The 22,133-nt window shown below is 39.7% G+C and overlaps 1 protein-coding gene across 1 annotated transcript in view; it reads left to right on the top strand.

Annotated features, from left to right (window-relative positions):
- Window positions 1–22,133, top strand: part of LOC310936667 (myocyte-specific enhancer factor 2A-like) — a 40,709-nt gene that overhangs the window by 7,871 nt on the left and 10,705 nt on the right. Inside the window, exons 2-3 of the mRNA XM_083900775.1 lie at window positions 11,307–11,494; window positions 15,934–16,137. Of these exons, the coding sequence (XP_083756901.1) occupies window positions 11,441–11,494; window positions 15,934–16,137 (258 nt within the window). The 5' untranslated portion in view covers window positions 11,307–11,440. The remainder of the gene's footprint in view (window positions 1–11,306; window positions 11,495–15,933; window positions 16,138–22,133) is intronic.

Here is a 22,133-nt window from a genome sequence, read left to right as displayed (position 1 = left end):
AAAAAAAATGTTTCATTTGCTACAAGCCTTTTAAAATGACATCTTTACATAAACAGAGACGAAGGCTTCATCGTGATTGAGTTGTGTGTGCGCTCTGTGGATTGCCTGTAGGACTGATCCATTAAGTGATATCCAAACACTGAACAGCTGCAGGTTTGAACAGTGGTCTTTAAAAGTTAATGGTTTCCTTCTTTACGATGAACAGAAGCTGTGGGGTGGGAGAAAAAAAAATCTACAGAAACTACTCCTGCAGCACTGACAGTCTGTGCATTCTGAGCTCTTATATTTTATTGGCTAAATGCCCAGCCAGTACTGCAGTCCTCATGCCTGACCTTATAAGAGAGGGGTCATGGTTAGCCATTGGAAACACCCACGTCTTACCTGTGTATGGATCAGGATAAATGGTTGTCTTCAGTGTCAAACACTGACGGTTTTAGGCTGAACAAAAGCTTTGGATCTTGGCCACTAAAACAAAGTAGACATTTTTCTGCAAAAAGATACTTTAATGGGGGACACATTTCATTGTCTTCATGTCTAAAGTGTTATTTACAAGAGAGAATCTTCTGCGGACCGACGTGAGATTGATGCAGCCTGCATGCAGACGTGCCTGCATAATTGAAAAGTGTTCACTGTTTACTCAGTAATCTCAAAGAGAGGGATGGTAGTGTTGGAAAATGTGCGCATGTGTGTATGTAAAGGGGAGTCGGTGGTGATGGTTGGGGGGGTTGGTGTAGGAGATTGCCTGGAGGAGCATGAGAATAGAGGTTTCAGATCTACTAACCCTAACCCATCAGTTCACAACATGAAAAGGAAGATATTACTTTGCTGAGAGCACGGAATTCCAATGAGAACAGGAACAAACAAAACATGCTACGGAATTCATTATAATATCCTTTAGTGAATCAAAAGACTGAGCTCAGGCTGGAGTTATGTGGCTCTGCAAAGTCTGTGATGTTAGTACTATGATAGCACTGTTTGATTACTCTTTGATTCTGCAGATCCGGGCTTCCAAATTACCGGGCCTTAGGCTGTGCCAAACCAGATTGTGAAAAAAAACCCAAATGCAGCGAGCCAACTACATTGTGTTATGTTTTTTTTTTATGGTTATACAGCACAATAGAATGTATATCGATTTGGAAGTACCAGACAAAAAGAAGGTTACGCAGCAGACTGGAAATCAAAAACTTACCACACCTGTCATTCACACACACAAACACACAGTACTATGATAGCCTTGTCTCTGAAAAACAGGGGTTGAATTGATGCTAGTTAATGATAGAGTTAATTGTTGAGTTTGTATGTATTGCACAGTGGTAAAGATAGAACTGTTCTTTTACTATGACTTATGTATATTATTGTGACAGTTGTTTACTCTCAGCTCTGTAGTGCACCCTACCCCCCCCCCCCCCTCCACCAACAATTTATTCATTCTCATCTGTGGTCTTGTAGAGTCCAATGGATGCTTTTTTTAAAAACTTTTGCTTGGCAGCAGTGGGCGTGTATTTCAAGGTTGACTGTCTATTACAGGTCTGATGTATAGAGCAGAGTTCTGCACTGGGTCGGATACCCGACAGATGGCCCACAAAAAGGCTGTAAACTGGGTGAGAAAAGATTAATTCACAGGTTCGGGCATGGGTGAAAATGAACCAAGCTGCATGGGCGGGCAGCGGATGCTAACAAAAATATATTTGTTTTTCATAATGAAACACATTTTAAGATGTGCATGATAAAATAAATGACTCTTATCAAGCAAAAATTACTTTTATTTTGAAAGTCAAATGGCATTAACGAATGGAAAAAAGACAGCTTGTGCACTCACTGCATAGCTCCACTGCAATGCTATGTGCAATGAATGTGGAATACTGGAGCGGTACAGCAATTGTGTGTGAGGCGTTCTTTTTACTTTTTCATTATTTGTCTTTGGAGCTCTTGAAGGCTTTGTTATATTTTGTGAGCACATAAGGAGTGTGTTTTTAGGTTTTTTTTATTGAAATGTGCGAGTAAAAATGAAGCACATCAGTATGAGAGCCTTACGGTTAAGGGTCGTGTCGTGGGGCTTTTATTATTTGTTTTTACTATACTGATAAAAATTATATTATTCATAATTTTGGCATCAAATACCATCCTAAAACTACATTTTTTGTAAATTTCACAAAACACTGTCTAACAGAAAGGTATAGTGTTGGAAAACAACATTTTGAGACAGCATACACTTAAGCTGCCATAGATTTTAGTTGGTGAACTTTTTATTAAGTGGCTGATTTGTTTTTTTTTCTGTCCCTAGTCATTCCCATGTTTTGCTGAGCTTGTACCTGCCTACCCTCCTTGGTGCAGGGAGCACACAGAGCACAGTCAGCTTTATATAAGACCCTGAATATAGCCCCACTGCAAAAATCCGGAGCTATCCTTTTAATAAGACTTGGAAATCATCTAAACCAACATTCAACCGTGATATTCAGCATGAAATGTGTAAAATATCAAGAGAACTGGTTTAGAAAGTCAGGAATGGGATCATGAGGAAACCATGTTTGCCTTGGTTCAGTTCAGTGAGTGGGCCGATGGAGATGGAGCTCTGGTCAAGAGATCGGTTTTGTTTTCTGGAAACCGCTTAACTGCTCTGACTCAGAGGTCAACACATTTTAGTGGGGGCTTCTGTTAAGCAAAGGTTAGATAATGTTGCTGAAACATTTATTTCTCAACTTGCTTCTTCAAAGAAATTATTGGAAAGTTGGTATGTGGATTGTAGAATACAATACTGACTCTATATTGAATAAATGCTTAATAATTGCACTCAAAAATGGTGCTCCACTCACTGTAGTGTTCATACATGTGAGTGCGTTGGAGGGTCCTTAACATGGAGTGGTTTAGGAGCAGCTGCAGTTGGATTTCTCTGAATGTTTGCTGGACTCACAGAGACGGGACGTCATGCTGCATGATAGTAGTTTGAAAACAAGACTTTTAACTATGTTGTTTCATCTCAGTCCACTACAGTTCACTGTCACGCCTCCTTCTTTTGCATCAAAAGTTTAGTTTCAGACCAGCTTTTTTGACTGAAAAGTACAGAGTGTGGAAGGGAAAACATATTTTACAGGGCAGCTTGTGTTTCAATCTGAGTTGCAGCCATGACGTCAGTGTCTCTGTGTTGAGACAGGAAAATCTTATCCCATGTCATAAAAGCAACACAATAATGAAATGACATCACAGTGGGTCAGTAATTAAATGAACAGACTGCTGTCTTGGAGTTTTTACTAGACTGGAAGCTTGTGAGTAACATTGCACCGGCGAGTGTTGATGACTGCAGGGTTGAAACTACAGCTTTGTTGAGTGTGAAATTCACAAATATATGGTCATGTTTATGTGCATATACACTGTTTTTTTTCTGCTCACATTTCCTTCTTCTAATGACTCTTTAAACACAGTAGAACACAATCTAAGTGAGTGTGGTAAGCCATCTAATCTGACTGGCTTTCAGCTTGGCATTAAAAGGCTGGGCTGCCGTTGAAGGGGAGGGGACTTTATTTATTACAGTTCAGGCAAAAACTCATTAGCTTAGTGACCTGCAAAGCAGCAGAGGCCAGTGTCGATACTTGTGCTGCATGATACCAGAGGTTACTCTGTCTGACCGTGGGTGATTAATTAATCACAGTCCGTGCTCCTGCTGTGTTTGGCAGCAGACAACAGCAGCTCTTAGTTTCCTTGTTCCTGCCTTGTCATAAAAGACATGTTCCTGTTTCAGTAATCCACAGAAAACTGTGAAACATGGAACATTTTCAAGGCAGAACGGAGAATAATCACAGGTTTCATCATTGCGCAGCTTTACTGAGGGGGGACTCATTTGCATCTGTTGCCGTGAGTTGTAACGTGTGTGTTAACATCTCCTAATTCAAAGGTCGTGCATTGTGTCAGCGCATCATTAGCATAAAAAAAAATGCAAATTCCATTGCTGGTGCTTTAAAGCTCCAGTATGTATTACTCCATTACGTTTTTTTAAATACATTTTTTTTTACATAAATTGTAATTCACTTTCATGACATCAAAGAAAACTTATTTTCACATCTGGGCGTGTGGGGATATTCGTACTGTAAACAGGGACGTGGTTTAACACTTGAGCCAGTAAACAGGCCTGATCTCACTCCATCTTCCTGAGGGAGCAGCTCCTCCGCATATCCTGCCTGTTTACCATGAATAAGTCCCCACAAGATATTTAATAAAAACTCCATTTCTGAGAACTTCAAAGAATGGCCGGGCTTGCTAGAGGGTAGGAATCTTCTATCAGTCGCTTCGTGATGCCTTAAGCAATCTCTCCCTGCTGATGGCTACAATGCAAATAAGCTGCTAGAGGAAGAAGGATGAGATTGAGCAAAAAAGGGAAGGAGGAGAAGAGCAAAAAGATGGTGAAAAAACTGCTGGGAAGAAAAAGATACCAGTAAAGAAGATAATCTGTGTCATCAGTCCTCAACACTTTTGCAAACAGTGATGAAAGTGAAACTCTTTATACTTCCATGGATTTCACCATGGCTGTTTCCACGCTGATAACCAGGATCAGCTCTGTGATCTACCAAACCAAAGTAATGATCACTCTGGCACATATTGGGGACACTGGCTACTTTATTCCCCTTGTAGCAAAAGGTTGGGATGTTATCTAGCGGTGCATGCTGGGCACTCCGCTTGAAGCCTCATTGATTCACTGTAGGAGCGACTGGAGCAGAGGTCGCTGTGGGGTCAGCACAATTAGAGATGAACTCATGGTCTTTAATGAGGAGGAGGGATAAAAGGGTTTCCAATTACTCTGAGCGCTTTGCACTGAAAACAACCTGGTGATGTTAAGACCCAGCATGATTAACCTTCACCAACTCTAACTTTGTTTATTCTTTAAATGAGGAAATGTTAAAAGGGAGGTTGGTAATAAGTGCTCGCAAAGTTAAAACTGTTAATAGGAGCGCTGGATTCATGGCCTTTGTTAAGTCATTTAGGGGTTTATTTAGGGGTTTATTGGGGACCAGTGAGAGTGGTCCTGTCATGTTGTTGTAGGTTTGCTGACATGGATGAGAGTTTACAAACCATCGCAAACTATTATCTGAGGATCAATAGTTAATTTAAACAGGTTTAAAATGTGTTTAATCAACATTAATTTCAATATCTGCTCCTATTTTGGCAGCGGTGCATCATATCCGAACACTGCAATGCACATTTGCTATCCATTAAAGTGAATTTCAAGAATTGGGCCAGCACTCAATAAATTCTATTTCATCAATCAGATCATCTGAACAATCGATTTAAGGCGTGACCAAAGTAAAAGATGCAAAATTCTCACCACCATAACATTATCACTGAGGTCTATGGTGATTTTTTTTCTTCTTTGTTCTGTTTCCAGCACCTCAATTAACGCTAGAAAACTCGTCAAACTCTGTCAACTTTGTTGTTTGGTGACAGGTTTAGTTAAAGGAATAGTCTGACATGGTCTAGAACACCAGATGCTTATTTGTTTTCTGAAAAAAATAAATTACATATGCTCCCTCTTTGACTGCCAGACAGATTTAGAACAAAACTCCACACTGCCAACTTCCTGTTAGCTCATTCTGTTTCTGTGTTTTTTTGTTTTTTTTTGCTCTATCCAATGTGGCTGTCATTATTCTGTCATTGTCAATACTCTTCTTAGTGTGAGAGCTGGCTGAGATTGTGGTGGATATCTGCGATGGCAATTACAAAATATCTTTCGAGCGAAAGAGATGTCATCAGTTCTCAGAGAAAAAGGAAGAATGTAAAGGAAGAACATCATGCATCATCTGCGACACGCCACTCAGTTTTAAACTCCCTTTTTTCTACATTTTACACTTTCGGAACTTCCTAGTACAGTCATAGTTCATGGCCTTCTCTTACCTCAGAGCACTGAGACATCTTACATTCTTTGTGTGTTGTTATCAGGTCTTTTGTTTTGGTAGCTCATCTTCTGGTTGCATTTTAATAATTGCAGGAACCACTGGAACCAAATGTTCTGAAAGACCAGTGTTCAGGAGTTCTGTATTCCAGCTATAGCTTTGTATGGATAAAAAATATTGTAAACATGTCAATTTATAAGCCCTGGTTTGATATGGCCCAGTGTGAAAAAGATGCCTTTCTAATCTAGGGTTGGTTAATGTTCTGATAAACATTTGTTACCATCATGACTTCCTTGATTGGATTATTGCATGTCTGCCCCGCGTACATGTGACATATTTCTTTTATATTGCTGGTAATGTATAGAAATATGGTGGGAGTGGGTGGACAAAAACTGGTCTTACTCACAGCGATAAAGTTTCTTTATGGTTGGTCATGGAGCCATATTTTTTTAGACAAAGGAGAAACTCTGTATTTGCTTTACATGGTCTTCAAGGAATACAATGTAGCTAGAAAGAAGAAAAATAAATCATATAATAAAACAGAAATGAAAGTCACAGAGAGGCAGTAAATAAAATCAATAGTGCACAGAGAGGGGACGACTAGAGGAGAAATTCCTGGCAATGGCATTTGTTTGTAATACAGGTGAAAGTGAAGCTTCTTCTTCTTGTAATATTTTACTTTCAAACTGCTGTTTTGCACTGTGCAACTGTGCAAACAACCTGCTTATATAGAATAAGTTGTTGGGCCTATTTATTTGCTGCTAATTGATACTGATCACAAGGATGGATTTAGTTACTTTTGGACAGAGCCAGTCGTGATGTTCCCTTTGTGCTTTGCCTTTCATTCAAAAACCTTTTGCTAAATTAATATTGTCTCGACCCAGTTTTGTGAGGGCCACCACCAATTAGATTATCTCCTCGACAAAAGGTGAGGTTATCAGTTCAGTTGTTTATTCTTAACTCAGATGATTGATTTTCATGTTAACAAAGTGCAGATAGTTTCTAACGAATGATTATATAGCACTAAAGCTGCCACATTAGCGGGAAACGTTATTTACTTCTCATCATGCGGTCATGTGCACGATTCTGTACATTTTATGTGCAGAAAAAGGTTAGCTGAACAGCCACAGGCGTTGTGTACCAACAAAGAGTGACATTGTGCTATTGTATTGGCAAAACATATATAAAAACCGTGCCATCCAACCTTGGAAAAGTGTGTTTCATAGCCACACAAATAATGGTCACGCTTCCTGTGATCCACAGGAATTGGATTTCATGGTAGAGATAGAGAGGCGTGTGTTCGGCTGTGAGGTTCAGGTTTGCTCCGGGGGCTTTGCTCTCCTTGTTAAGGATACATCCAGAGGCAGCGTGTGTTTTGAAGTTAAAGAGAGGTGTTGAGAAGGTCAGAGCGAAGTGAAGATTAGAAAACTGTAAAGCTGTTTCACTGACTGTATGTTTGACTTTTTTTTTTCTTCAGCATATGGAAATAATGAATTAAATATAGGAAATAAAAAAAGCAGAATATTCCAATAATAAATGTTTTGTAAATGTAAAATGCTTCATCATCCTTGATTAAAGGAAATTAACAAGAGGGAACATGTAGAATCTACATGTTCTACAAATAACTGTATAAACATTTGAATAGTTAATCCAGAGACACATTTGCATTACTAGAAGTGGAGTATTGTGACAAATATAGCCCAAAAAAGTGTCTCTAAACATAATTTAGCTTGCAGAGGACACAACCATTGCTATAAAATGACTTTTAAACGCTGCTGCTGCTCATTGTATCAGATTAGGTGGGACTTTTCTTTTGGGCGTAATGAAATTATAATAAATGGCTGAGCGCTGCAGATGTCTGTGTGAGTGCTGGTATAGCTGCAGCCTGTTGGCTCATCTCTCTGTGCTGTATTGATTTTCACGCCAGCCAGATAGAATTTCTGCCATAGTAACATATTACATCTGCACTGATCAGGACAACTTGTCTGGGAAGCACATACTGTACACGAGAGAACAGGCACCATGTTTTACTACGCAGACTCTGCAAAGACGTGCACTTTATCATCTCACACGGAGAAGGTTGTCTATAATGTTATTTGTATTGTGTGAAACGTGTATATACGCCGCCATCTCAGTGGAGTACTATAGTGTCAGGACAGTATCAGGGTATGCTGAGAGAATTGTTTAAGCCTGGTGGAAAGTGACCTTTAATTGGGTGTGCGCCTGGCACAAACAAAATGACGTGATAACTGTCACATTTCAGACGAAATTGCAAATATCTAAACAGCTGTAACACACAAGTCAATGCTTAAAGTGTCACAACCTCCTTCTTTGCCTTCACTCTTTCACCTCGTGTGCAACTAACTTCAGCCTGATTCCAGCCTCTGTCTCCGAACTGCAGCTCCACAAGTCTTCATCCCAAATCCAGATCTCAAGCTTAGCCTACCAAACTGCTCGGCCTCGTTTCCGCTCCAGCCATATCTCTCATCCTCCTCTGCTTGTCTGCTTTGTGAGTCAGGCTTTACCATTTCCTGCTTCACCAAAAAGTCTGTAACTGAATTTGGGTTCACTGGTCTAGCCTAGACAAAACCTTGACTGAAAAGTTGAAAATAATGTTGTTATACAAAGATTATTCAGCCACACAAATGAATAAGTGTAGCAAAATTGTACCAAAAAAAAGTATCTGGCAGTACACAGTCTTTGATAACATCAAAACAAAAAAATACATTCATCAAATAAATACTATTAAAGTGTTTCCACCATGGATGTATTCCAAAATATTATAAAAGATTTTATAATACATCCATTTTTTACTCTACATAGCTAGCATAGCCTCTGTGTAGCGTTGCCCGAGACAAAGTAGTCACTAATGTGAATTGTTCTATATGCATGTTGGAAAAAATTAATGTCCAGACTCCTCCAGAGATTGTGTCAAACACTGTTAACAACACAGTACGTCAGCGCTTAATGACGTGATATTTCCAAATTTGGCCCTGGAGCCCATTTAGTACCGGGTTTCAGTGCCATCCCTGAGTGTAAAGTAGCGTAATGAATAGCATCCAATGCTCAAATGGCATTTTGGTAAAAGGGCACGGCGCCCCCTGTTACCTGGTTTAGAAAAAAACTCTGCAGGCTAAAGGTTTGTCAGCTATAAACAGCATCATTTCACAGATAATAAATAACGCTGATCCCAGACCTGCTTTTAAGTTTGGCTTTTGTTTAACCAGTAGAAGATGTTGCTGCAGAACTTCCCAGCCTTTGTTTCCAACTGACCCGCCTCACTTGAAAATGTATGAATAAAATGGCAGTGGGCCAGGCCTAAGCATCGCAAAAAAACAAGAACCCTGTATGTAATGATCATGATTTTGATATAATATTAAATAATTACACTTTTTGTGAGAAAAGCAGCTGACTTTCTTTGTGAAATGTAAGCTAAAATGTTCACCGGCAACACATGTTTCTTTGCTACAGTACACAACTTGAACAGCTACAATAAATTTTCAGCGTTTTTATGGTTTTGTTCAGGCTCGCACAGCTAAGGTTAGGATCTGTTGGTTTCCCCGAACCATTGCCAGAAACCCTTTGTTGCCAAAACGCTAAACCACACACACACGCATTCTTATGCATGCACACATCCACACACACGCACACAGACACAGACAAATGATTTTATCAAATGAGTAATTTACATTAATATCAGATTTTATCAGCATGACATAGACTTCAGACTGTTTCTAAACACTGTTGCCATCCTGAAAAGCCAAATATTCCCTCCTGAATAGAAAACTAAGTATTAGTAATTTAGTAGCAGGAGTGACATGATATTCTCAGCCCCAGTTTCAGCATTCTAAACATAAAAAAGACAGCTGTTTCCATTTTTGTGATTCAGAATGTCAATAAATATCATGACTAAGAGAATTACTTCATTATTGCACATCTACACACTACAATAGTACTCTTTAGTGCTTTCATCTTGATCAGATCACTGAAGAGTCTTGACTTATGCTTTTCCAAAAAAATATTTCTGACTTAAAACATTTGACATAACAATCAAAACAGAAGCGGCATGCAATGCTGGAAGAAAAGTCTCTTGTCTCCTTTGTGGTGGAAATGAAAAGTCATCTAAAGTGCCATCAAATCATCCAGATTGTAAAACACACAAATCCTTGTGACCTTTAAATCCCAAATATGCAAGGAGTCTCTGTGTGTGTGTGTGTGTGTGTACAGTGTGTATCCTGAACTGACTTGGCAGGGTCAGCTGGAATCTGAGCTGGAAGGGTAAGACAAATAGCGTGCAGCAAAACAATTGCCATCACATAAAACTTAGCTTTAAAATGTTCAAGGATGAAAAAATATAAGATGGTAGTGGGAACAGTCACATAAATGACCAGAGTGGGCAGAGGAAGACCTCAGGAAATAGCAACTCAATTCTATTCTATTTACTTTTATTTATTCTTCATCTGTTTGCTGTATGGGGCATTTGAGGATTGACTCTCCATTGCTTTATCATTTATCAATTTTAGATGTCAGTGCAAATATTACCAATACATTTCCACTAGTGCATGACAAATGCATTTTGCCCCATCTCCCAACCCTGCGAACTGGGTCCACAGTGGGGGTTTTGGTGGCTCAGCTGTGGGCTCCACATGCTGCAGTAATCCAGCGAGGGTTAGGATAAAGCCTGGCTTCACCCCACTCTCTGCCTCCTCCCAGATCAGATGAGATTAGGAAAGAGCTAAGGAGCTCTGGGGGAAGACAGGGCTGAGCAACACTTGAGACTGAGGAGGGACACACTGAGGCAGGTGGGAGCGCTCCTGCAGCACAGGAGAACACAGGGGAGCAGAGGTGAGTTCACATGGAGAAGAAGGTGCACAGTCAAGGAGATGCAGGAGGTTGATGGCAGAAATTTGGATTCCAGAAAATATAGTATTTCTGACTCTGGTGAGGGATCATGTCCTTGTTACTAGTTGGTTAGTTGTGCTTGATGTCGTACTGGTCACATTCCCTCATGTAAGGTTAAGAAGCAGCTGACCTTTCAATGACAGTGGAATTAAGAATGAGACAAGGAAGACTTCATTAGGGAGACAAAAATGTTAAAAAGAAGAGAGAAAAGAGTCAGACTGGACAGATTGTAGTCTGTAATCTTCACCACACAGCTGTGTGTAGAGTGCTTCCTTTTCTGTGTAGTAAACGGTGTGAATATATGTCCTTCACTTCCCTTTTTCTTTCTTTTTGTCATTTATGTTCTCTTCTGTTTTCAAACCTCCTTGCTTTAGCGCCATACCACAAATATAAATGTATGACTCTTTGTCTATAGAGCTCTTGTGAATATGCACACACTATGTGTGATGTTCATTCATGCTGTGTGAAAGCTCAATATCACTGGAATTTAATTGACTCCGTTTTGCTCCTTTTTTTTTTTTTTAGCAAATCATGCCAAACTGTTACTGGAGTAACAGAGCTGACAGTGGGAGTGCATGCTGACGATCGTCTGTTGAGTCCTTAACTACCTGGAGCCTGCTGATTTTCTTCTTCGCCTTTAATTGGAAAGTGTTTTCGCAATGGGGAGGAAGAAGATCCAGATCACCCGGATCGTGGACGAGAGGAACCGACAGGTCGGTGTCCACTCTTTATCCTGTCTCGTTATTTTATAATTGTTTTTAAGACCTCATTATATGCGCATTATAAACTTCTGCACCATTACCTGACACTTGTGTGTTACATGTGTTCTCAGTGTTAGGTGTAACATTTAATATCTAAACAAAAAAGGGGCTTTTTTTGGCTGCAGAAAACAACTCTGTTTGCATTTTTACGTTATTATATTCAGGTTTTACTGTATGAGTTTTGTGTGGCTGCTAAATCCTGTTGTGAGCCCAGTCTAAACTAAGAGATGCACAAAAAGAACAACAAGTAAAGTTGGATTCTGTATTTTAAAGTGGTACTATAACGTCAAAAGAAATCCAATATTGCGTAATAACTGAATTTGTTAAGGGATTCCTCAAGGAAGCTTCTGATATAGGATCTCCTATAGTTTCAGTTCAAAGAACTCCTACAGACTCTTGAAAGCTGTTTTCCTTTGAGAGTGCAGTGGTCACAGCTGGTGGCGAGGGCAGTCATTTGGGGTTAGATGGGGCCGGACGGCACCCTGTCATTAGCAGGGTGGGTCAGCGTTAGGGACACACTGTGGCCTTCTCTCCTCGCAGCCTCCTCGCGCAGCCACACTGCTGCCCACTGGAATCTCTCTCCGTCTGTCTCCTCTATATATATATCAACTCGAACAGCACAACAAATACCAGCCTGTCTGGAAGGGAGGCGCAGGCTCTGGAAATAGGGATGTGGCTGGAAAATAAATATCTGGGATGATGTTTATATTTGATGTTTGGTTGTCTTGGCAGAGCATTTTTAGATAGACACTGCCTAAACTGTCGGGTCCTTACACTTTATTTTGAGAAGTTGGCTTGTTCTTGGCTCTTTTTTTTTTTTAAATCTGTCATGTGAAAGCAGTTTTTTCCTCTTTCTAAAATTATCACACGGTTGCACATGAAGTAGATTATATTATACTATAGTAGAGAGAGTTGCATCAATGATGTCTCAGCACACATTCAGTAAGAGGAACAAGGTCATTCTTTGTTATGCATTTTCAAGTCATGCTCAATAAATAATGAGTATAATGAGAAACTCTGTCTCGAAATGAACTCTGTTCTCCATTTCATCAATATTAGCGAATCTAGTTAGCGTGAGGAGATCAGATATTAATTCAGTGAGCACTAATACTCCAAATGGTTCTGGCGTAGGTCGAACATCTAAGTCCCTGACTGGAACACAGTTTGTGATGTAAAACTATGGAATAGGTTGGGTGACAGGTTTAAAGAGAGCAAAGTTCAGTTAATTAATAGATAAGCAGGTAGGAACATACACATTTTACTCTAATCTACTCTTTTTTGGACACTGTTCTATTGTGTTTTCTCATCTCATGCATTCTTTCGTGTGCTGTTACAGGAGCGCCAACATCTTTGCTGATGCTCCTTTTAGACATCTTGAAAACAAATAAAACTGTACCTGCCACATTATGGTGTGGCATGATGGCTAAGTGGTTAGCTCTGTCTCACAAAAAGATGTGCCTGTAGGTCTGAATGTGAGCGAAAGTGGTTGTTTGTCTCTGTGTGTTGGTGCTGTGAGAGAATGTTGTCCAGGGTGTATCCTGCCTCTCTCTGCAGCTGGGATTGGCTCTAGCTTCCCCCATGATGATGACTCTTAAAGGATCAGTGGTCGAGGTGATGGATGGATGGATTCAGACAAATAACATTAAATTATCCCGACTGGGAAAAATGTTAAAATATATGAAGACAACTGTATGTTTATGGCGACTAAATCACTCAAAAACAGTGTATCTGTCACTCTCTGTCTCTGTGGTGGAGCATATAATATATGCTGTGCCACAGCATATATTATATTATAGAGCCACAGTGCTATCATTCATATAATAGTACTCTTCTGCAGTTCCTTTGGTAAAAGCCTCCAAGTAGTGTTTGAGACAGAGAGCAGCTATAAGTCACTGGTTACACATGTTTTACTTGGTAACTGACGTGCCTTTCGCAGATAGAGCCTATAGATTAAATTATACACACTCATAAATTGGGGGAATATTCCTGTTACCAGCCAGTAACCAGTGATGCTGAAGAGGGGCCAAGACGTAGAGGAGGTTCATTCATTTCAGGAACACATATGAGCAGAAACATATACACATCGAGAAGAGAGAGTGTTTTACAGAGCTGATCAAATATCCATGAAAAATGCGTCACATTCTTGTCTATAAACATCCCTGTAGAGTGTAGCAGTCTGACTAGGAGGTTCCTGCGCTTCCTAACAACTCTTCCAAGTTATGTTTATAGGATAATTTATACTTCCCTTTAGTGAACTGCAACATTTGGCAGAACACCAACTCAAACCTTTGGGGAGAAAAATGAAACTGGAAAAACTGCATGTGGACAAACTGCGGATGGATTATACTTCCTCTGAGAATGCAAATAACGTGTGCCCTGCTTCCATTTGTCCCGCTGTGCCAAAGTCAACTGACTTCTTTGTGCGCTTGTACTTACTTTTGCTTTTTAATATTTTGTGTTGTTAACTTCTAGAGAAAGTTAGAGAAACATTTGTGATTGTACCTCTTAAGGTAGACCAGAAAAAAAGGGCAGAGTAAACATGAGAACATCAAGTAGCAAGGAAGGACAGCAATAACATGACTAGAAATCTCTGATGTAGAAGATGTGTGAGTCAAGGGAGGCTTCTTGATATGACATGTGTCAGTGTCCCAGAAGCTAAAATGGAGGAAGACAGACCAAGATAAAAACAGTTGACTCACTGCAGGGAGTTAGCTACACGCACGCACGCATGCACGCACGCACACACACACACACACACACACATGGTTTGTGCAGCTATTCTTCTTAAGACACTGCATTGACTTCCATTCATTTGGACAGCCTAAACAAAGTGTTAAAACCCCTATACCATATCCCTGAACCTTAACCTAACCATAATTTAAATCTAAACTTGTTCTTCTTCTTAAACCGGTTCTTTTAGAAATGCTTCTTTAGGACCAGGTTTTGGTCCCCATGAGAACTCAGTGTTTATGCCAGAAAAGGTAACAAATACAAAGTGTCTCACTCCGAACAGAGTATTGCTGTTTCATGTTAAGATGCCATGTCATGATTAAGGGGAACTTAGAGGTTTTGCGATGTCACAGTACAATTTAACAGTGTTTGCGGTGAATGTTTTTGTTCTTTGTTTCTGGTGAGTGTTTAGTGACAAACGTGTCGGCTTTCAAGTTTCATGATTACTATCAGGGATGAGCACTGTGATTATTAAGGGAGGGGAAACATTACTAAGATGCTTTATCCACCCACATTCCCTTTCATTCAGTCAGCGGTGTTTCATTAGAAACATGTTTCCAGGTTATTACCATCCTCTGTGAGGATTTTAGGTACAGCTCCCGCTCAAGGACCTGACCTCTCGCCTTTCAGTGTGACATAAAGACTTCTTTTCTTTCTGCTAGCTACTCAGTTCCTTCACTTGTGTTTGTTTCTCACACATTTGTTCCTTGCTGCAAGGACTTGAGACAGAGATGTGAAGAAGAAATGCAAGAAGGAGGAGGAGAGGAAATAAGACACACCATTAGCCTTGAGCGACATCAGCTTTCTACAGTGTGTGGCAAAGCTGTCAAATAGTCCATTCATTCCCACACAATCGTGTATTCAAGCGTTTTAGATCAAATATTTTTCAATGATAGTATAGTATTATTATTGTTGTTGGATTTTTGGATCTCCACAGTGTGACTTAATGGAGGTTGGGTGTGTGCTATGAAAATAAACACTTCTCTAGCCCCATCTGGCCTTAATTTTACCCAGTGAAGGAAACACTTGTTAATAAATTAAAATGATGACTAAGGATGGTTTACTTTTATAAATTTTTGCTCCCACCATTGTTCACATGTGGAAGTGTGCTATTTTTGTGCCGCACTACTCGACAAAAAGTGCATAGGATAAGTGCGTCTTGCTTGTAACTCCTCCTGAAGTCTTTCTCTCTGCTCGCCTCCTACTATTGGAAGATCCTCAGAGATTTCACCTGCGGAAACAGGAAACAGCCAAATTTAAAGACATTTAAAGAGACATTTAAATCATCTCCTCTTATCTCTTGTGTCTATAACACATGCTGCAGTTGTGTTCACTACCTGATTTTCAGTGTTTTTAGATAAGATCAGTTGCTATGTGGCTAAAATGAAACACAAGTGTGAATGTGTGATAGTTTTACGACTTGTGTTTCTTCATTTTGGCAGCTGTTTATCTCTTAGATTTGAGGTAGCTGTTGAATGCACACTGGGTCATATGCCCGTCTGCCATTAGCCATTTCAATGTTCAAAGAAAATAGTTTGGCCCTTAGCAATCACAAGCCACAAAAATTATAGATGACGTTGGATTTTCTCTCTCCAAAACACCCAAAGGTTGTGTTGTTTTGTTTGTTAAATTGTCCTGATCTTTGTTGTCTGTTTTCTCAGGTCACGTTCATGAAGAGGAAGTTTGGTCTGATGAAGAAGGCCTATGAGCTGAGCGTTCTGTGTGACTGTGAAATCGCCCTCATCATCTTCAACAGCTCCAACAAGCTATTTCAGTACGCCAGCACCGACATGGACAAAGTCCTGCTGAAATACACCGAGTACAACGAACCCCATGAGAGCAGAACTAACTCGGACATCGTTGAGGTGAGTGGGAGAAACCACTCAGAGCAGAATATCTTTGAGCATCTAAAAACCTAAACAGATATTATTTCAAGTGTTTTTTATTATTATTCAGCTCCACATGACTCTCTCTGTGTTTCTCAGTATAGCAGTTCTTTGTTTACATCACGACTGAATGACAGAAGGCGGAAGCATAACAGCTAAGCTAGTAAAGTCAGACGGCAGCAAACATTAAGCTAAGGGACCATCCCTAGTTCTGATACATGGTCTCAGATGAAACCATTTTTTTAGTTAAACTTTACCAAATATAAACACACTATCCAGGAAAATCTCGTTAAATTTCCCTGCTACAATGAGTTCCATCTCTCCACTCTGCACCTCTGGGGCAGCATGTGGGTCAAATATGTCCAGCCTTACCCGGCTCTTTGGGAGAGGACCAGGATTCTTTTTATTGCGTTGCCAAATGCATAGCTGAACAGGGATTCAGCCAGGTCCTCCACACACTGTCCAAGTGCTGTAATCACTTGGAATTGATGGCATCAGGGCAGGTGCACTGCAGCTGAAACTTCTCTGCAACCCACTTTCAATTCGCCCTGTTTCACCCATTATTTCCTCAGAAAGTTAAGGTACATAATTCAGTTGTTTTCCATTAGACTTTAGACTTGGTATGCATATTTTGATTTCATTTGGAACAGATTTGGGGGATGGCTGGATGAATCAGGGTGTGCTGGCCCAACAAAAGCTATGAACCACTGATTTAGACGATGACTTGAATTTGTACTTTAGAAAGAACCTATGTTGGATGGAAGAAGCTCCAAGTGTAAAATTGCAGATTCAGCAGAATTAATCCAGCTGTTGCTGATCTTCAGTGCTCTGCTTGTGTAAATCAGTGGAGAAAGTTTGGTAATTTCAAAACTGCCTCAGTACTTGGTACAGACCAAAAAGACTCACTTAGCACTTACTGTGGAAACTAAACTAGACTAAAATTAAGTCAAAATACTGTATGTAATAATAGAGTAAAAGGGCTGTTTCACCCATTTTTTTCCATTTGGTCAAGTGAAGAATAAACTTATAATCCTTATTTATGCTACCAAGTTAGGTTAAGAAATGTATTTCATTTTTCAGATCTCTTACTCGTGAGAACGTGTTGACTAATATTTCGCTTTAAACTTTTTGAAGGAAGTAACTTTGACGTCAACTTCCTGTGTTGGAGGAATGAGACATGTATCTCAGATCCACTGTCTGAGGATCGAATAACACATTTATCTCATTTATCACCCGTTCTGTAAGGTCCTAAAGGTCATGATGCAACACTGCCATCGTCACCACACTGACGATGACTGTGTTGCATCATAGTCCCTGAGCACCGCTGTCCTTGTTATCCCAGCGTGTACCCATTTGCTGCTGCTATTAAAAATGAATGGTCATCATGACTCATCTTCTGGCTGTTTATGTAATCTTGTAATGTGTGTGTTTGCTTCATTGAGAGTCTGTATCACACCCTTCCAACTACACACACACACACACACACACACAACTCTAAGTGTAAAGGAAGCTTATCTTCTCAAATACACTTAGTTAAGTGATCTCTAGTACTTCCTGAAAAATTAGAGCAGTTTCTGTGTTTCATGGGAGACCAGATATTTTTCTCTTTATAAATACAGATCATTACCAACTCTTCTTCTTATGTTTTTATTTGGTAGTAACGAGTATCAAAGATAGTTAGTAAAGTAAAAGTTGCTAGAAATATGAATAAAAAAGTAAAACACAGATACGTGAATATTTTACTTAAGTAATCTAACAAAGTATTTGTAGTTTGTTACATTCCAACACTGGCATTCATTGGCCACTTTATATGTCCATGTCTAATCAGCCAATCTCGTGGTAGAAAATCAATGAATTTAGGCATGTAGACATGGTCAAGACGACCTGCTGAAGTTCAAATCGAGCATCAGAATGTACAAGGAGAGGTGATTTACAGATGGGCTGGTCCGACTATCATGGGAATTGCCAAACTACTGGGATTTTCCACACACAACCATCTTAATGGCTAAAAAAGAGTGGTCTAATCGAGTCCATGTTTTTTAGTCCTACCCTCCCATACAGATTTTCTGGAAGGAAGTGGCAAAAGTTATTTAAAAAGTTATTTTCCTTCAATATCAGTGTATGTTTCATTACTCTTTATCTTGGAAACATGCAGAATGAATTAGGATATAACTGATATTGATCTTTTAAGGGTCTTGCTGCTGGCGGCAAGTAAAAAAGCCATCACAAAAGACTTATTCAATCTGACTTCAGAAAGATATGGGTGAAAAATGATGGCGTTGCACACACAATCAAACCTTGAAGCAGATATGCCTTAGCAGCAGAAGACAACGTAGGATGCCACTCTTGACATTACATGGGTGTCCTGTGTATCTAAGAAAGTGTGTGTGTACATAATGGCCTCGCCCATAATGATCCAAAGTAACATAATCAGATCCATTCTCCTGCTGTAAACCACAGGCAGACACCTGTGTCATCTTTGTAATCTATTAGCCCGGCTTTATTTGCCTACATATTTGTTTGTTTCCCACAAATGTCACACTGGTTGAAACAAAGGCGGCGGAGAATGGGAGGTGATTCTTTTACATATCGGTCAGTCCATCTGCAACATCTAAGCGTGGGATTTGACTATGTGTAAAGTAATACGCCACGGGCTGCAACAGACATCCATGTCAGGAGGTGCTGACATGGATGTTGTTGTTTGCCAATGATAATGTCTCTGTTGCAAACAGCTCACAAGTTTCTCTGTCACACAAAGGCTTTTTTGTTTCTAATACGACAGCCTGCATATGCTCTGTCTCTTTACTTTTATTTGTTTAGTTTTGTTTAAAGTCAAATTGAAATGTGACTTTTTGTTTCATAAACTTTAATAACATTAAGCAGGGATAAATTCTCCTTTGGGGATATTTGTATTGAATGTTGACAACCTTTTTTCCATTGCATCAGTTGACAGATGGCTAGTGTTGCTGTATTTGCTGTCAAATGTACTTCTGAAATCCCATGTCAGCTCCGAGAAAGATTGGAAACAAATATTGTACTTTATGACTTAATAATGAAAATAGCAGGCTTTAAACTTTTTACAACAACCTCAAATATAGTTGGCTATCCACTTTTTAAGTAACCAGGAAGTGTTGTGGAAATTCTCTCTGCTGCTGGTGAAGAACGAAATTTTTGCCGGCAGACAAGGTTTTATTGTCTTTTCAAAGAAAAGGTCAATCTATACATGAGTGGCCGAAGATGAGGAAAGACCCAGAGCATGGCGAGAGCTAAAATTTTATACCTAAGGAACGCCCCGTTCACATCCTTTTGTCTGTTAAAGGGGTCTGCCCCTCCAGGCCGTGCTTTTACACCCCTATGTCTACTGCAGGTATCAGGGCCGAGCCCTGGCTGAGCCCTGATACCGCAGAGGTATCCTGCAGGATGTTGTAGTTATGTGCAAGTTGAGTCTAGACATCCTAATTTGAATACACAAAATGACCTGGTATATTGTGTTAGTAAAGGCTCTAGCTCTGAGACAAAGAAATTTAATTTGCCATTACAGAAGTCAAAATGTATTTAATAGTCACTGCTGGTTTGAGTTGAAGTCTTTGGGAATATGACATGACTTTTACTTGATTTATAATGTCAAATAATATTTTCAGATGTGACACATGATGTCACATTTTTAAATGATGTTCCCATTTAGAGGAAAGTAGATGATAAACACATATGAGTGCCCACAAGTGAGATTGACTGCTAGTATCATCCAATAGGAGCCAGATTGCAGGTGATGTCTGTGATTTTCTGGTTGCAAAACCTCTATATCGTGACTGTCTGGCTTCAAAACACTTCTGATTCTCATGGGTGACGTCATCACAAGCTGCCACTTGGCTGTTAGCGCATGACTAGAAACGGTGTAAATTACAGCGTTGTGGGATAATGCTGAAGGGCTGAAATCACAGATGGCACTAAGGTAACGCTAAATAATGAACTGTTTCTGGTGTTCATCTGCACAAAAGTGAGTTACCAGTGACAGACATTTGGAAGAAACAAAGCTCATGATCACTCATATGAGCTGATTGAAATGTTTGTTTTTAAGCTGTAGCTTCTTTATTCTCTAAAGATTTAGCTCCATATGGAGGAGATGAGAAGTAATTTCAGGCTGAAAACAACATAGACGCCAGGAAGAGTTTTTTTTTTTTTAATGACAGTCTGCCAGCAACTACAAAGTCCCAACTGGTCAGCTAATCTAGCAAACAGATTACTTTTGTCATAATAATGAGACAGGTTTGTATGCTGCAAAGTTTAGTTTCAACAAAAACAGAGCAGCTGTCCAAGGTATGCAGTGTACTCATTTTAACCTGCGGAGCAAGCCCAAAGATGAATGGGAACCATTGGAGAAAGGAAAGACTACAACACTCTGAAAGAGAGACGCCATGGCATAATCATACAACGGGTGCCTCAGTTTAGTTCAGTGTGATGGGATGCCTTGTAATCGATTGTCATGGAAATTGGTCAATGGACATAGGTGTATGTCTGCTATATTCTTTGTTTATGGGGCAGTCACCATACTATTTTAGACTCACTCCGGGGAAGAGGGAGCTTACACTGCAGCCTCTGCTGCATTGTGTCAATAAGCCAGATTTGTTAAGTGGTACGCTAAAACCAGCTTTGAAGACGCACATACACAAAACAGACACATTAAGAATGTTTTCAGTTCTCAAACATGATGTGTAGTGTTTAACACATACATACCACATACAGTATAATAGGGCTGAAGACTTTATTGTCCTCAAATCAAAATTGCAATTGATTGATTGATTTCAAGTTCTGCTTCTTGTTTTAGAGCACATTATTCAATATTTTGGTAATGCTCCATCACTTTTTACACAATGAATTTGAACTAAAGCTTGATTTAAAAAGGGGAGAAAAAAGCAAATTAAATCACAATTGCATTGTCTGTCAAAAAAATTACAATTAGATTTCCCAAAATTGTTTCTCAAAAAGTCCTTCCTACCTTGTATACTTTATCACTCTCCCTAACCCTCTGTGGGAATTCGGCCTCTATCATAGGAGCTGGAACTCCTCCATTTGTAAAGACTAACTGTAAAGCTCCATGGAGGAGGATACTGGAGATCACATGGTTGATAACAGCTGTTTCATTTTTATTATTATTATTTTTTTAAAGGTGTTATGCTCGTAAGGTCATGTTGAGTTCACATATGAATCCATGATTTCAAAGGAACAAACTCCTGATGCACAGTCAAACAATTCCCATAGCTGATAAGAGGCTCTACAAGAATGTTGTAAACTGCAAGGTTTACAAAGGTTTTGCCTTGTCCTTTTAATGTGGTAAAAACATATTTGATGGATAATTAATTCTCCACTCTTCTTTCAGACTGTTAGTTACATTAACTCACATCATTTTCCATCTTCTAATAATTCATTCAAATTGTTAAACAAAGCGTCCAGCAGCAGGATAATGAGTTGAGCTGGAAAGCTCATCCTGAACACAACAAGCCGAATGCTGCGTGTGTCATTTGGAGTTAAACTGTCCAGTTTGATGTTTACGAGAACGTTGCCAATCAACTGAGCGGGATCTGAGCGTGTGGTGTGACTTCTTAAGTGGTCACCAGTTGTTAAAGTGAAGTTTAACGCCTACAGTCGAAATAGACTGTCAAGTGTGTTTAAAGCTTCTTATAACTACTATTGTCTGGGAATTTAGAGGACATGTGTTGGACAGACAGTCAGCTGGCTGGTGCGATTGTCTGTCAGTTTGTCCTATTCACGCTATGATGTGTAATGTAATGAAAAACAGAGATGGGATGATGTATACCAGAGAGCTGATGTCATCATCCTGGACTGCATAATGTTGGTATGATATGATTTGATTTGATTTCCACCGAGTCCTATATCAAGCTCCAGGTGCTGCAGTCTAACATCCATCACTTCATCTAAACATCAACGTCTAGCTGATATAACTTGCCTTTTTAACA

The sequence above is a fragment of the Microchirus variegatus genome (genome assembly GCF_963457635.1).
Source record: "Microchirus variegatus genome assembly, chromosome: 14".
Lineage (NCBI taxonomy): Eukaryota > Metazoa > Chordata > Actinopteri > Pleuronectiformes > Soleidae > Microchirus > Microchirus variegatus.
This window is presented reverse-complemented; position numbering and strand designations above follow the sequence as displayed.